Source organism: Crocodylus porosus, unplaced genomic scaffold, assembly GCF_001723895.1.
Source record: "Crocodylus porosus isolate Cpor-Errol unplaced genomic scaffold, CroPor_comp1, whole genome shotgun sequence".
Classification (NCBI taxonomy): Eukaryota; Metazoa; Chordata; order Crocodylia; family Crocodylidae; genus Crocodylus; species Crocodylus porosus.
Genome location: NW_017728950.1, coordinates 51548565 through 51566030, shown reverse-complemented (window position 1 = coordinate 51566030; position 17466 = coordinate 51548565). Strand labels below are relative to the sequence as shown.

The following is a 17466-nucleotide window of genomic DNA, read 5'->3' as shown; positions in this document are numbered from 1 at the left end:
GGTGGGTGCAATACTTATACAAAAATCTGGCAGAAGGAAATGGACACTATTGTGGATATAGTAAAATACTTTTTCTATAATTTAACTGGCTGGAATTTTCCCATCTCTGTTGATGAACTTGTCTAAAATGTCCCACTATAATGCCTAAGCCAGAGGTGGGCAATATGCGGCCTGGGGGCCGGATGTGGCCTGCCAGGCCATTCTATCCAGCCCAAGGGGCCCCTAAAAAATTTAGAAAATTAATATTTATCTGCCCTGGGCTGCCTGTCATGCAGCCCTCGATGGCTTGCCAAAACTCAGTAAGCGGCTCTCTGCCCAAATTATTGCCCGCCCCTGGCCTAAGCTAAAAATAACTGAACTATGCTCTCACTGAAGGAACTGCTTGGTGTTAGCCTCAGTCAGGAGGCCACGTCTTGTCTGTTTAGGTAGCTAGACGAGGCAATTACAAATCTAAAGCCCAATGCCAGAAGAAAGGCAGATTTTGTGCAGGGGTATTAAACTCATCAGACCTTGGGGACCTAGTAAATGGCATGGGATAGGTGCGCAGACTGGACTGGACCTGCAGAATGGCCCTGCATGCTGGACCCAGTTGTGGTAGCCAGAACCAGAGGGGTTACTATCATGAGCAATAAATATATGCTCTTGGAGGCATTTGGCAATTGTCTATGCAGTTAAAATTAGCTAATGAAAAGCTTGTAAGTTTGCAACCTGCAAGTAGAATTTGTCAGTCACAATTTAACCAAAGTGTTGAATCTGTTTGCGCTGATCATGGGACCGCTGAGCCCCCAAAATAAGCAGAGCTACAAGATTAGCTGATCTAACAGGTTTTTTTTAAAGGTCAAGCCATAACAAGAGCTGACCCACTAATATAATTAGCACATTCCAAGGAATCCATGAATAAGAAACTAAGAGAAGAGTAATGCTAATTTCAAACCTCAAAATAATGTGCTGTAATTTGCTTATTGGGTGAACCTGAGTTCGGGCGGTAACCCTTCATGATCATTTCTAACACCTTTTGATCCCATAGGGTAACAGCTATAGGGCAAGATTGTGAGTGGCTCTAAAGCCAACAGATTAGCATAAGATAAGGCATAAAGGAACTGCAGGTCAAGTGACCAGTTAGAAAGATGGGACAGAAGGACCATCACAGTGTGAGTGAGGACCAGATCCTGACCAAGGGACCTTCCCCGTGACCCCTCAGACAGCGTTGACTGGGGATGTCTGACTTTGCTGGAACAACTTGGTACACACCTGGCACAGAGGGACTGCTGATAAGTTGCCAACCCCATGTGGGAACTCTTTGTCATTCTGTCTATCTGTCGTTATCATTCATTATTAGCTCTTTATTACTGTACTTTCTGTTTGTCGCATTAACCTTTCTGTTAACTGTTGTATGTGTGAGCTATCAGTAAATTTGCCTCTGCTTCACTCCCAACTCGCCTCCTCGATCCCAAACCCAGCAGCCTCACAGCTGATACACTCATGGCACCTAGCCAGCCTGTGACACCCAGTGCAGGTACCACATGCAACAAGTGCCCTGGACTGACCACACACTACACTTGCAGCATGACATCAATCCAACACACACTGAATGTAGCATGTGGGTCCACTCCAAGACCCATGAGCAGCTCCACAGGCCAGATATTTTACACCCGTGTCTTAGAGCAAATAAAATAGGACACTACAGACAACCTGCAAGTCCAGTACTCTGTGGTACTTGAGGAGCCCCAGTAGCTAGGAACAGAACACTAAGGATAAAAGCAGAGATATTACTTTGGATTCCTTCAGCCTTTGGTCCCCCACTGAAGTAGGTGCAAGACAGCCATTTACACAGGAAGCTTGAATGCCAATTAACTAGAACCAGCACAGATTGCCCCAGGGGAAAAATGTACCTCAGTTCTTCATGGGTACTTAAAGTGGGACAATGGGCTTATAAATTTGTCGGGTCCCAGAATAAAGGGCTTTGCCTATTTTGGAGAAATTCAATATCTACGTTTAGCCTAAGGTAGTATCTCCGCAAACATTTGCTAGCACATTCTAGAAGAGACCCCAGGTGATATGCTAACTCTGCAAGAGGCCTACTCTTAGAAAGTTGAACCTTTTAAACAAGATAGGCAGACAAGGTTCTTTGGGTAAATCTGGTATCTTTTGTTTGACCAACTTAAATAGTTGGAAAAAATTTTTTAGCAAACTTTCAGGTTTAAAAAATCCTTCGTCAGGCTGAGGAAGTCTCTGAAGTTGGTTCAAAATCACTGTAGATCTGTGCAGCCCCTTTTGTTAGCAGCTTCATTTGTAACAGCTCCATACATAATTGATATTCTGTATTTACTGCAGGTAAATCTTCCTCTGCCTCCTTATCCCTTTCCCAGATTGTTAATGTCTGGGGTCTCGTGGGCTACCATGATACACACAAATAAAATACAGGAAAAGAGAAAATAAAGGAAAAGGCACTGTTAATGTCAGCTTTACTGAGAGGAAGAGTTGCACATTGGCATCAGAAAAAAAAGAATTTTTTTTTTAAAAAAAACCCCTTGCATCATGCATTGTTCCAAACCCACTGATGTAACCATTCAGGAATATCCTATGGCAGCAGTTCCCGATCTGTAGTACAGGTACCACCAGTGATACTCAGACAACCTGTCAGTGGTACGCATTAACAGATTTATTATTATTACTTTATACCACAAAAATGTGCTGATGGTACTTAAGGTTGTATCGTTTTAAATTGGTGGTGCACAATCCGTCAGAGTTTGGGAACTGCTGTCCTATGGTGATCCACCAAGGCCTGTCTGACCAAACATACTTCTTTCTTCTAAAGAACTATGCAGTTTGCATAGTAACATAAAGAACAGAAATAATAAAGAACAAACTTATGGGTTGTTTAAAAAGCTGATAAGTTGCCTGATTTTTCTGAATGATTGGGCATACTGTCTTTGAAGCACACATTCTACGGCCTTGCATGTCTTTATCACAAAAGCTTCAACCTTAGATTCACTGACTTCAATTGCTATTAGCATCTTAAGAACCAGTTAAGGATAACCAGCTTCCATCAGATGCCTACCTCTCTTTTCTATGTTGTGGGACTGTCACCCTGGTCTTGTGGCACTACAATAGTTTGAATAAGATCACCAGACATGTAGTAAAATGTCTTTTCTCCTATCTGGTACCACCATTACACGGTTATAGGCCTGGTCTGAAAGTACAGATGCCCATATTTCCCTTGAGTAAATGGTTTGACTATAACACAAATACTACCTACTTGGGAAAACTACCTGGCCGAAGCTCTAGCAATTCAACATGATTTGTCATGCAAGTTTGATAAAAGAATGTTTGTACGTACGTAAGACCCCCATAGGCCAGATAAGGGATGCTAGGATGGTCCCCACCCAGACCATTCCCATGTGCTGGAGCCAGTGTGTCCCCTGGACTGGCCCAAGATGCTGCATACAGCATGTGACAGCCCTGCAGGTTGTGCCTGTGCCAGAATGGACCCATGTGTGGGCCCAGTCTGGGCCAACCTAACAGGCAGAGCCAACCTAGCCTGTGCCCCAAACACATGCCACACTGGGCCAATCTGAGACCCACAGACAAATCTGTTGGCCATCTTCAGCCTGCAACCAATTCTTTGACACCCTGACGTAAGGGATTATAGTAAACATTATACAGATTAGAAACAGTGACTTTAAAAAAAATACCTAGCATTTCTGGTCATTTTTTTTGTTTAAATTTTATCATCATTTCAACTAATGAAAGATGTTGATGCCTTCCATCACCCTCAAGAGCACTGTGGATTTTTTAAACAAATTTAAAGTAATCTGAACTCCTTCGTAGTTGGAAGTTATAACACTGAAAATATGATACAGATGAAAGTACAACAAAAGCAGCCAGTACCATGCTATTTAAAAACATCTTTCATACCTGTTAGTGGTATCTTTGGGTTTTCCGGTAGTTTTCCTGGATCAGCTACCGAAGATCTCAATAATGAAACTATACAAAACAGTGAGCATAAGTAGTAGCCTGAAAAATAAATCCAAAATCATTCAGAATGACTCAAGCTAAAGATATGCATTAGTGTGTCATACATTAATCGGTTCAAGCAAAGCAAATGATCACTTTATAAGAATAAGGCAAGAAAGCATGCAATTAATGAAAAAAAATGAAAACTGACAAAATAATTAGCATACTGAAAAGTAAATCAGAATTAAACTTTTAATTTATTTAACAAAAGAAAAACAGGATCCTATCCTGTTTATTCAAACTGTATACACACACACACAGAGAAATATTATTAAAATCAAGCACTGAAAGGTAAAAAATGCCAAAATTAAGGTGGTCACTGCAACCTTAATTCAGGCCCATTGTGCATATAGATTATGATCTAGTTTTTAATTACATAATCATGCACAATTGTTTCTAGAAGATCCACGTCTCACTGAATGGAGAGAATAGAGGGTTCTCATTTCCCAGGTAGCTTTGTATCTAATTTCACAGGTTATTAATGAAATAAACCTAACTAACTCCCCCCCTCACCCCAAATCTCACCACATGGCATTTAATTGACATCGAAATATCACCTTTGTGCTAGCAAATTTTGGCCATCAACATATATGCTAAGCATCCATTTAAACACCAATTTTAACAGGAAAAAGCAGGTGACATCTTCCCCTGCTGCAGCAAACCTGTGTCTACTGCATCTGCATGGGGCACCACCACCACTGCTTCTCTGCTCTCCCTGCTGCCAGAGCCACAGAGCCACTGTAGGGAAGCCGCAGGATGTAAGAGTATGTTTGGGGGGGCACGGACAGGAGGGTGCCTGGGGCTCATGCCCTGCTTTCCCACCTATTATTACGTTACTGTCAAACACCAATTGCCAAACTACTTACTCCCCATTGCTGCACTGTGAATATTACAATACTTTCAATCAATTTTCTTACAAATATTTTGTGTTATATGTTGACTAAGGCCAAGCTATCTTTTTACATCTTTAAATTATGTATTCAGCATATTGGTTCAAATGTTTTCAACAGGCTTGTTCTCCTTTATGCTTGGGTTTAGTCCCAAGACTCATTTAATGCAGGGCTGTCCAATTTCTAAGTGGCCAGTGCCCACATGCCCCTCAGGCCACATTAGCAAATGTTGCACCAGCAGGGACCATTGACCCTGGACGTCAGACAGCTCTGATTTAATGTAAAATTTAAGAATGCTGGTAATTTTTAATATGGTATAAAAGCAAAACTTATAACAGCATTCTCTGCTTCAGAGAAATCAACAGTAATGCTCCCTGGTTAACAATAAGCAGCTGAACAAAAGTAATTCTAAGATCTTATGTAACTTCCAAACTTACTGTCAGGGTGTTCTTCATTTGAATTTAAAAATGCTAAAACATGAACCTGTGTTCACATGTCTAAAGAAAAGGTGCAATTCAGCTTTTAATAGCGCATAACAGGCTATTATGTATTTTCATACTCTGGTTACTATATGCTCACACACAAATAACTAGGAAATAGGACAGACAAACCAATTACAAATACAGTTGGGTTGTCTCATCCACAGTGGGAAGAGTACTATGCCAAGGCAGGTTCTACAAGAAAAGTGTGCTAAAATTTGACTGTTTGACAAACCAACAACATTTGCATATTGTGAGCTACACATTGACTATGTTAGGTATGGAAACAAACACTGGGTGGAACCAGGCTTATTAAATTCATTCAAAAAGCAAAATGTATTGACCCTGGGTGGTTGGAGTCAGCTACAATGCAGCTTAATTTTCATAGGTACAGATGCTTCCCGCTGAAATCAATGTTTAGGTACCCAAATTTCAAGTTGGAAATTTTAGCCTTTTTATTTAACTCTATCCATATAGTCCGTGCTGCACAGGATAACAAGATGGCAACAACCTCTGCCCTAAAAAGAACAACAGTTATAGAAAATGCTTGCTTTAGGACCATATCGCTGGGTAGCTACTGCAATTTCAAAGCTCCCCTTTGTACACCTACATCATCTTTGTAACTCAGAAGCTGGCCAGCAAGCTAGTTGTCCCACCTCTCAACGTTCTGTAGGACAAGGCATCCCAAAAGTCTCATCTTCACTGAAAAACTACCTTGAGTGCTGCCCTAACTTGAGGCACATCAACATATATAAAACATCTTTAACTTGAAGGTACTGATGCTGTTAACTCAAAATGCTGGCCTTCAAGAGCCAAGTAAGGACCATATGTCAGCAGCTGAATTCTTAGATTAGGAATACAAACACAGACTAAGGCTACTTAATTGCTACTAGCCATTCAGTGTTTTCCCATAGTTCTTCCCCAGATGCCAAACAAAGACTGACAAGTTCTCTCACACACAGCTCGGAAATAATTAATATGCTGACTCATTTCCCTGCAGCAAAAAAGAGCCATAGGATTGTATTCTCAGAAGTCTTAGTGCCAACCACTAATCTAGTAGTGCAGTGAGATATTCTGTCCTAAAAGAAATAACCCAAGTATAGACAACCTGAGTGAACTCTGCAACGAACTTATATTCCAAACACACCTATAATCCTTTGCCCCAGCACCAGCTTCTTTATGATACTCCATCTGATACAGTCTTATCAAGGAACAGATGATGAATAGATATTTATTTGTTATTGTTTGGGAGCAGCTAATCATTTACAGGTTAGGAAGCAAAGACAGATGACATGATTCACATATGGCTGCACTAGAAGAAGACATAGTTATACAGAGATACTGAACCGTACCAAGTGACACGTCAGAACTCAGCTTCATTTTGCATGATTCTACCTAAAATGCAGACAGGTCCAGAATCTTAAGTAACAAGAAAATAAACAATTTACAAATACAGTTGTATTGTCTCATCCACAGTGGGAAGAGAACTATGCCAAAGCAGGTTCTACAAGAAAACCGTGCTAAAATTGCATAATTTGACTTAAGAATGGAAGTTCTTTCTTATTTTTGAGAGCCTGCTTCAACAACATTTTTGGTAGACTGCTCTCATGCTTTCTGATTTGATACTACAAAAGTTAGAAAAGATATTATTGTCCAGAGGTCCAGTTTTTACTAGGTGGAAAAGAGAAATTGAATAAAAATGACTTACACAAAATTGCCACAGCTGAAATATGTCCCTCTTCATAGTGAGGAAAGAGGATGACTTTGGGAATGAAGACTGTGTTGTAAAGCCAGACAAAGATAATAATGCCCATGCAGCACCAACCCTGAGGGTCAACCACAAAGTGAATCTGCAGCCCCATTGCATATAAATTGAAGACAATCGGTCTCACAGAGAGACAAAAAGACAACCTTAAAGAGAAAAAAAAGTGAAAATGTTAATATAAAATCATCATTATGGTTATCTAAGTGTTACTTAATATTGATAAAAGATTTCCTATATATTCAGTAGTATAATTGTTAATCATTTCACATACATAATTTTGGAAACTTTATTAAAACTCAAAACCTTCTCAGTCACACACACAGAGCTCATACACAGACCTGAGATATGCACATTTAGTTTCTTTTTCTTTTCCTTTGTTTTTGCCTATTCAACCCACCCTATTTCTTCAGACAAATTTTACCCAATCCTTAAAATCTGGATCTCTGCACACTTCTCTAGAAATCTGCAGTACTCTACATTATTCACACATTTACTCTTTCATAACCATTAAAGCTGAAAGAGAAAGGAACTACAATTTCATAACATCTTCCACTTGCCATGCTAAGTGCAGCAAGACAAAATTATTATACATAGAACAAGTCAATAATCACCAGGGATCCTGGTTTTCTGTGTTTAAAAATAGCAAATTCTCTGATTTACAAAAGAACCCCTCCCCCCGCAAATTCTCTATTTACAACTCCCCAAATCCACATTTTTCCATTACTGAAATAAAACACCACTATATATATGTATGTATGTATCAGCTGAATGTTTATTGATACATTTACAAGTATAAAGTGATTTGGAAACCTACTAGTGCCTCAGTCACTATAATAAAACACATTCTAAACACCTATACATTTTGGTGTTTGATTTTGGGCTTATCATGGAAAATCAGAGCTCCCCCTGCTCCCTTCATTTACCAGGATGTGGGTCCAGCTGCAGCTGTTCCATGCTCCTCCCCACTGCTTTGTGGTTCTGAGCATCCATGCTATGCTGGTGCGCAACTATTTCACTGCCCCTCACTCCTGACCCACAGCCCCCTGTGGCAGGGCACTGTAGGTGCCTGCAACTTTAAGGGCCTGAGCCAAACTGCCAGCAGGTGCCTGACTGCAGAAAGGGGAGCAGTGGCCGCACAGGGGCTGGGGGAGGAGGTTGGAGCTGTTGCTTGGGGGCACAGGGCTCCCAGCTCTGACCTTGGGCAGGGTGGGAGGGACCACAAGAATTGCTCCTGGGGCAGACGGGTCCCAGCTGCACCTAGGCAGCTCCAGCTGCGGCCCTGCCCCAGACACTGGGAGTTGTGAGCCCTGCTGGGGAGGCAGGTGGGAGGGCCCAGCTCTGCACCCTGTGGCTGGCATTGCACCCGACCACTCCATACTAGCCTGCGGGCCGTGCACCACTCCCCCCAGCCCCTGGATGTGCTGAGCTGTGGTGCAGGCAGGTGATGTCAGCTGTTTCCAGGGCCACTGCAGCAGGTATTGGAGTGAGTGTGGACAAGCAAAGCCCCAGGAGGTTCGGGGTGCAGCACTGCACAGCTGCAGACAGCTGGCATAAGACCTTCCTGGTGCTGCTGCAGCAGGGGCTAGCGTGAGCGGGAACAAGCTGCACCGTACCCCATGCCCCCCAGGGCTCCGCTTATTCCCACTCACCCCAGCACCTGCTGCAGTGGTCCTGGGAACAACCAATGCCAGCTGTGGAGGGAGCTATAATGGGAAGCGCATGCCTCTGGATCTGCATACCAGATGAAAGCAGGCTGCCACCTGCCCCAAGCACTGGGAAGAGCTCGGTGCCACCACCAGCCCCAGCCTGCAACAGCAGCCTGATCTTGTCCTGTGTGCAGATCCAGGGACATGCGCCCCCAAGGAATAGCCCAGCGCAGCCCCACAACCTGCAGCATTCCCCCCCACCCCAGCAAGAGCTGCGCCCCCCGCCAACACGCCCACATTGACAGTTCCCTCCGCTTTGCTCCTTGCTGCAGCCCCAGGAGCAGCAGACAGTCTGCACTGTGCCCCTCCTCCTGCCCCTTCCCTAGTCCCAACCTTACTCGCTTCCTCCCTCCCTCACTGCCGTAGGAACATATTATTATTTTCCCCAATTTAAACCAATTATCTCTCTTTTTTTAATCCCAATTTCAACATGGGTTTTGTGTTTGGAAAATAAACCCTGAAAAATTTTCGGATTTTTTTTTTGAAAATAAAAACCGAAACATGGAACACTAGCTATACTAAAGAGAGGATAAGACTCTCCCTGTCCCACAGCTCTTCACTTGTAGGTAGAAGATTTATTTCTCCTGTCACTGAGGGAGAAGAGGGCAATAAATCTGTCAAGCCCATGTTATAAAATACCTTATTTTCTTTGATCCCATAAAGATAACGTGGGGGGAGCAGTCATATCTTTTCCTGCAACTCTGGGGTTGCAATACCCAAACTTACTTTCCAGCTGAATGCTCCCACTTTCTTGTTCTATCATTAGTGTTAATACATCCAAGCTTGCACTACTGATATGACATGATTCTTTTTGGTCTTTTGTCAGCCCAATTTCTGTAACATCCTCTCGGTTCTATAGCATTTCCAAAGACAACACTCTTCACTCCTATCTCACTGTAAAACTGCACTTACACCAGCAAAATTCACACCAAGAATTCTCCCTCATCAATGCTAGCTACCATAGAAATATTCTGTGCAACACTGGCAGATTAAGGGTAGAAAAAGCACATCCAATCATTACATTAGCACTCCCACGGTTGCCACCATCTCAGCTATTAAATATTAATTGAACTGAATTTGCTTATTGTAGACAAACCCTAGAATCTTGGCCAAGCTGAAGTCACCTCACTTCAACTCCTATCACTGTCTTTTCTGTTCCTCTAATTCCCAACTTCCCTTCCCTTCCTTCCTCAATTCAGTGGCCCCAACTGGCTTTCTTTTCCCATCACTTTCCTAATCAAATATATTCACTGCTAAGACATCAATTCAAGCTCTGGCTTCTCACTATCAAGGCAATGCACAGATCTTGTTCTCTTCCTCCTCCCATTGCATTCTCATTACTCCCACTCTTGTTTACTTCACATCTCCCAAATTTCTCCCCTATGTTCTTCCCTCCTCCCTCTCCATCTCTGCATCTTTTTCTATGAGGATCCATACAATGAGCATTCCTATAAGTGACCTCCCTCTCTTTCATATTACTTTAAAGCTCATACTTCATGTTTATCAACTTCATTTGAAGTATTTCCAATTTAAAGGAAACACAAAGCTATGATGAGATTTTTACCTTTAAAAGGCAAAAAATCAATGCACTCCTGTTACTGTATAAATCAGGGACATCCAAATTCTTAGTGGCCAGCAGCCACAAGGACTGCACCAGCAAGTTCACACTAGTGAGAGTCCTGGACCCCCAGGCCACATCCTTCTCACTGCACCACACGTGGGTGGCCACTGTACCGCATGCATGGGTGGTGTCCTGCTCCACCTCACTACGCTGTGTCATGTAAGCACACGGCCCGACCTCAGCTTTCTTGCTGCACTGCTGTGTGGGGTCTCCAGGTGCTGTGGGCTATGCTGCCCTGTCCCCTGGAGGAAGAACAGGAAGTGAAAGTGAGGGAGGGCTGGGGAATCTAGAGATGCACCCACAAAGCAGCCAGAGCAATAAGGGGAGAAGCAGCTGGGTAGGAGCCCAAGGACTGCATGCCAACCTCTCACTGGCACCAGGCAACCAGTTGGACAGCCCATGTCTAAATCAAGAACAGCCAAGAATTCTTGATTAATTTTACTCTCCTTTTTTTTTACTTCTGGTATAGAAAGGGGGAGGACAGGGGGATAGTTGCATAGACCTTTTTTACTGCCTTCCTTTTAGTCATACTCCTTGCTACTTATTTGTTTCCTCCTCTTCTTTGCAGAGAAACTGTCTTCCGAGCTCATGTGCAGAGATGATAGCATACTAGTTACCAGCTTTTGTGCACATACGAGTAAGACTGCAAAAAAAAAAAAAAAAAAAAATCACTGATCCTTAGGGAACCCATTTAAGTTTTCATTCACACCATAAGAGAACAACAGAGGCTCTGTCACTAAGGAGAGTATCCCCAGAATGGATGCAGCCCAACAAACAAGATACAGAAAGATAACAGAGATGGAAAAGCTGTGCCTAAGTGGCCCATCTAGTACAGTGCACGACAAGTCAGAGATACTTTGGAGAAAACAGCATGAATTCCCATCATGGAAAATTTCTTTCAAACCCTCTATCAATGCTCTAAATCCAGTCACAATTTAATTATGCTCTGCAATATACATGTGTATGTGAAACCATATGCATGCCAACAATTTTTATGTTATGTAGGGTAAAAGTATAACTGTCATTTATCCAGAATTAATAAAAGCCTGCTGAGTTTTTTGGAGAAAATGATACTTGGGGGCAGCAAACACCACATTTAGTTAGGAACTGTGTAAAAAGTATTTCCCAAAATTGAAAGACAATATGTAATGCTTTCATTTGCTCTTTTATTTTTTTTTTTCCAATATGAGCTTGATTTTCCTTCTTTGCTTCATACATTATTATCGCTTCCCAGCCTACTGAAGGCTCAGGACCTTCCTGGAGAGGTTCCTGGAGGACGCCGTCTGAAACAAGTACGCTGGAGACCTGAGGGCCAAACCCAGCCAGGGCAAGGTCTTCAACATCACCTAGAAGTGAGACCTCAGCAACCACTTCATGCCTAGCGGGCACTTCACGGACTGGCACTTCCCCACCACGCCCTCCTCAACTGCCTGCCTCTGAACAGAGCCAACAGCTTCAGCCACCGGGACAAGAAGTGCCGACAGTGCAGCTATGTGACAGAGACCCTCCCCCACGCAGTGTGCAGCTGCAGGCCGCATGCCAGAGCCTGGCAGCTCTGCCACAATGCTGTCCGGGACTGCATGGTGAGGGCCATCCCAGCCACGGTGGGGGAAATCTCCATGAACTGCACCGTCCCAGGCTGTGAGAGCCAGATGCACCCTGACATCACAATCATGAATGAAGAGGCCAAGAATACTGTGATCGCGGATGTGACCATTCCCTTTGAGAACCAGTGCCAAACCTTCACCAACGCTCGGGCTCACAAGCTGGAGAAGTACGCCCCACCTGCCGACATCCTGACGGGCCGTGGCTACAACACGATGATCAACACATTCATCATGGGAACGCTCGGAGCCTGGGACCCCAGCAATGAGAGCGTCCTGCATGCCTGCCATGTCTCCCGCCACTACACTGCCTCATGGTGTCCAACGCAATCCGCTGGTCCCGTGACATCTAGATGGAGCACATCACAGGCCACTGCCAGTACTCTTACCCACCAGACTGACCACCGCCGGACCGAAGCCAGAGTGGACCACCTGAACCCCCCACTGCACCTGATGGACTCCACTTCAAGAGGAATCTTCAGCAATGGACCACCCCACTCCACCCAGAGGACCCCCACAATAAGACTCTATATGGACTGAGAAACTTTTGTCAACCTACTTCCTCCACCATTGCGACCATTGTACGGGTTTATGTGCATCTATCACATTTTTGTCTCAGTATCACAAACCCCCTCCTCCACTGACCCCCAGGCTTAGTTGGCTAACATTGTATTTTATGTAACCTAGTTGTGTTCCCCTGCTCACCCCTATCCCTCTAATGTTGGTCCCTCATTTGGGGGATTTGCATTTCCCTACTTACTGGCTTTGTCATCTTTTTGGATTCACAATCCTAAACATCAACTAATAAAATTCAGTCTGACCCAGATTCCTTTGTATTGATCTGTAGCTAAACAAAATTCATTCCTATGTTTTCAGCTTTATTTCATATGAAACTCTCTTCAAGTGTCAAATATTCTCCACCTCCCTTTAAACCCTTTTTGTTTGCTATATATTTTCTGAGCTAAGACACAGAAACAGATGCAATAAGAACGTTACCATGACCCTAAAACAGCCAGTGTTTTATCTACCGTATTTTTCACATACCCTAACTTTTTGAGTTTTTAACCACAACTTCACATTGACCAGAAGTATTCATGAAGCTATTTACAATAATATCCAGACTTTTTCCTTCAGCAGTAATAGTTACTTAAGACATCAGAAATCAATATTTGTTTAAATTATTTCGTTTAAGGTGTAGTGCTTTGTAACTGTAGTGTGTGTGTGTGTGTGTGTGTGTGTGTGTGTGTGTGTTTGAAAGAGCAATTCATGTACTTTGTTACAGTGGACATAAATCATCTAAATCAGTGGTGCTCAACCTGCAGGCCAAATTTGAAACTGGAAGCTGTGGCAATTAATACTGATACCATTCCTTGGCTGTTAAATAAGTGGACCAACTAGGAGCCATACAAGACAGATAATACGATCTAGCACACCAAGCAAGCATGCATGGACCAAGCATGCACCTGGTCGCTCTGCAGGCAGACCCAGCATGCTGACCCCAATGCTGGATCTGGCCCAAGAACCAAAACTTCCCACATGATACAACTCACAGACTGGCCCCATGCCACTCATCTGGCCCACCAGGCTAGATGGTCGATGATATCACTGAGGCCAGCGGTGTTCAATTTGCAAATGTTGGTGAAGACAAACAGGAAATTATAGTTATTACAATGTAACAAAACTAAAAAGCATAGCATCCTTTCTAGTTAAAGGGACTTATTTTTGCACAATTTCCTTATAAAGGCACTTACACAAATTAGTTGCTTCACAAAAAGGGTGCTATACTTACATATTTGTGTCAATTTGAATTTTAAGACACTTATTCAATAACATGCTAATTTTAATGATAAAGTAATTCTATATTTTCCCCCTCTTATTCCTGTTAGCAGTACTGCATAACCAAGACAAGGGAGCAAGCAGGATTGTTTTCAGCTTGTGTATCATTAAGAGAATTAATCTGAACAGAAAAACAGCTTTTTTTAATACACCAATGATGATCCATGAATGCAAAAAAAACCCAGACCAAGAAAAACATACACATCTTGCAATTAAAAACTCATTTTACATGTAGTTTGAGGAAAATGTATATGGATGATGTGCAGATATATGTGGATCATCACAATGGTCCCTACAGAAAACATCAGAAATTAGTTTCAAGCAAAATGACCACAAAAAGTTGGAAGCTGACTTTCTAAATCAGTAAGCTGCAAAGAAGCACTCAACTGGACAAAATGTACACCTTCCTAAAATTGGTATTAGATGTTTTATATTACATTCTAATTTTTTTTGCATTTTTGCAAAAGAATCAGTAACATTTCTCCAAATAACCACCCTGAACACAAAAAGTTTGAAAGGAAGCAGTTGGAATTTTTACTGAGGAAATCATTAGCTGCAACCACTGCACCACTGCAAACCTGCCAGGAAGAGCTGACTTAATGCCTTTTACCTCTGTCAGAAACGTTCCTCTCTTTAGCAGGCTGCATGACTAAGGTTTACACGCACATGGAGAAAATCATTCCAACCCACCCTGTCCTGCCCACTTCAACTAATGCTGCCATAAATCTAGTATCTGTCCTTTATAATTATAGTCAACATGATGAATTGTGGTGTGATGAACACTGGATTACAGGATTACTGGATGCCCCAAGCAGGCAAGAAGAAAGTTGCTTAAAAAAAAAAAAGAAGCTCTTTACAGATTGTAAATCAGAAATATTGATGTGGACTTATTAAAAAATAAACACTTGACTTTACAAGTGAATAACTGAATTCCTATGGAATATCCTGAAGGAAGTCAGACATGATCCCTAGTGCAAAAGCTTCCTGATCCCCCTTCGAAGAGGTAACTTCCCAGGCTATTGGCAAACTACACAAGTATGGCTGGCGCACCAATATGTCACCAGTTTGACATTGCCTGAGATCCTGTCAAGCTTCATCTTCACAGTGTAAACAGTCCTCACTGATGTCAATAGCATGGACGTCAAGGGGCCAAATTAAGTACGAGTTTGAGTGTGCTTCAGTGTGTGAGTTTGAATAGGAGTGTGTTGCCACACAAGGGGCCCAATGCTTTACAAAGTGCAGGGAAAGATTTAAAGCAAATACACAATTATAACAATAAAAACCATCCTGTTCTTCCGCACCAGTTTACAGCAGTGCTTCCCAGCTCGCATGAAGCCAGTGTGCTATTCAGTCCCACGCTACACATGCTCAGAGAAAAATGTGCTGTTTCCAAGAGGCTACATTCTCAACAGCAGTGGGCAACTCCTGGTCCATGGGCCACATGAATCCACAACGCCACCGCGCCCCCACCTCCAGGGCTGCCCCTGTCTTGGGAAACTTGCTGGCGGGGGAGAAGAGGCAATTATCAATGGCGCCCCTCCCCCACTGCCAAATTCCCAAACCTCAGGGGGCCGGATTGGAGCTGGGCCACACCCCCTCCCCCACGCTGCCAGGCCAGGGCCAAGCTGTGCCCCGGGGGCTGGATCAGGCCCCGGACAGACCAGGACAGACCCGTGGGCTGAGCAAACAGGCGAGAGGGGCGGCGAGGCCGCACTGTACCCAAGCGGCTCCGCTCGCAGCTGAACCCGGAGACGCGCTGCGGGACCCACCGCGGAGCAGGCGCAGGTCTCCGCCCCCGCAGGGGGCAGCCTGCTTCACGCCCCTGGTACCAACATCCCCTCTGCCCTGGCCCAGGGCGGGGCCAGTGAGCCTAGCCCCGCCCCGCCCCGCGCGGTCCCGTCCTGCGGGGGGGGGGGCACTGCAGGATGCCCCCTCCCCCAGCAAAGGCTGCGCCGATTCCAGCCTCGCGCAGGACGGAACCACCACGCAGCCCGGGGGGAGGTTGGAATCACGCCTCCCCACCCCTCGCTCCGCCTCCCCCTTCCCTCCGCTCGCCCCGTCCCGGACTGACCGTTGGGCGGCGCGAACCCCCTCCGGAGCCGCGCGCGCTCTAGCTCGTCCGACGTGCCGCAGCCAAAGGGGGCCGCCTTCCGCTTCCGCAGTGCTGCTGCGCCTGCGTGGGGGGGCGCACGCCAAGCGCGTTCCGGCCTCCCCCGCCCGCCAGCGGGGTGGGGCGCGGGGCGGTGACGTGCTGCGGGCCACTTGCGGGGAGCATTTGGGTTAGCCCCTGGGAGGGTGTCACTTAGCTGGGCTGCACCGAGCGTCTTTCAAGACGGTGCTGTTAGGTGCGCCCCTCCATGCCCTTTACAGCAGAAAGTCAGGGATTTCCACTAGCGCTCCCCATCGCACTAAAGCCCCGCTGCCCGCCACGGGCGCCCTGTGTTGCCTGCCCCAGCTGCATGGCTCCGTGTTTTTTCCGCAGTCAAAAAATTAGCTGAAGTGGAGTACTGGCAGGTTTGGAGGGACCTTCAGTCTCATTTGGGCACCTCAGGTGCGTTTAGGCATGACCATATGGTGCCATGCTTTAGTATTTCCTTTTGGAAGTACTAAAATACTATGCAGTAGTGGCCTGTACTGTGCCATGCACATGGCGTATGGTTATATGTGGCAGCTACATCGCCATAGCAGCATATTAAAATGGGAGTATGCCACTGTGGCGATGTAGCTGCCAATCAGGTGTAGCTCTACATTACCATAGCACACTATACAGCGCTGTAGCATCGTAGGGAAACGTGTAGCATACTGCTCAAGTCCAAAAAGGTGGAGAACCTTTGACCCTTTGAAAAGCAAGGGCGCAGGGGGTCAGGCGCCATCATCACCTGCAACATGACACACATTTTTCTCCCGTTAAAACTAAGCTAGCAGCTTTGCTAGTACTCTTGGGGCCTGGGGCTGTATTAGTTTAAGACTGAAGCAAAAAGCAAATAGAACTTCAGTGGAATGAGTGACAAACCATCTGCAGGACTCTGAAATAGGAGCTTCGTTACCAGAAGCAGCAGAATGGCAGAACAAAGGCTAGCTTGACTTGTGGAACATCAAGACCATTAAAAAGGAGAGAAGATTGTTAACACCCGTGGAACAGAGGGTTTAGAAGAGGTCAGGTAGACGATAATGAGCCACAAAGTCAATTGGCTTCCTCAGCACTGTGTGACTAGAAGTGCTGCTGCCAGGCAGTTGGTTTTAAACTTCAGCTGGAGCAGGAATCAAAGTGGGATAGAAGTGCACTAGTGAATGCCCACAGATTCCTCCTGCCTATGACAATCTCCAAATCTCCCATGCTGCTAACGGCACTGCTAGTCACAACCTTGCCAACCTAAGTAGTCAAGTTCCCCCCTCTCTCAAAACATCCTGAGACAGATTTTGCAAATAACATGCCTTGGGTGCTTTTTTAAAAACTTTCATTGGCCCCAGACCTGTTCTAGCAGAGTCCTGTGGACATGTCAAGGTTTTATGGGCCCTTGCAAGAGCTAAAAGCTTCTTAATTAAAT

General features: G+C 44.6%; 1 protein-coding gene across 3 annotated transcripts in view; it reads right to left on the bottom strand.

The window, feature by feature from the left end:
• Positions 1-16060, bottom strand: part of ZDHHC21 (zinc finger DHHC-type containing 21) — a 66264-nt gene extending 50204 nt beyond the window's left edge. For 2 of the 3 annotated variants that reach the window (XM_019555188.1, XM_019555190.1), the window contains exons 1-3: positions 15990-16060; positions 7095-7297; positions 3919-4017 (exon numbers count right to left, since the gene is read on the bottom strand). In XM_019555188.1, coding sequence (XP_019410733.1) covers positions 3919-4017; positions 7095-7248 — 253 coding nt within the window. In that variant the 5' untranslated portion in view covers positions 7249-7297; positions 15990-16060. Of the gene's footprint in view, positions 1-3918; positions 4018-7094; positions 7298-15637; positions 15665-15989 lie in introns of those variants that run through there. The other variant, XM_019555189.1, reaches the window with a different exon arrangement.
• Positions 16061-17466: the final 1406 nt, after the last annotated feature.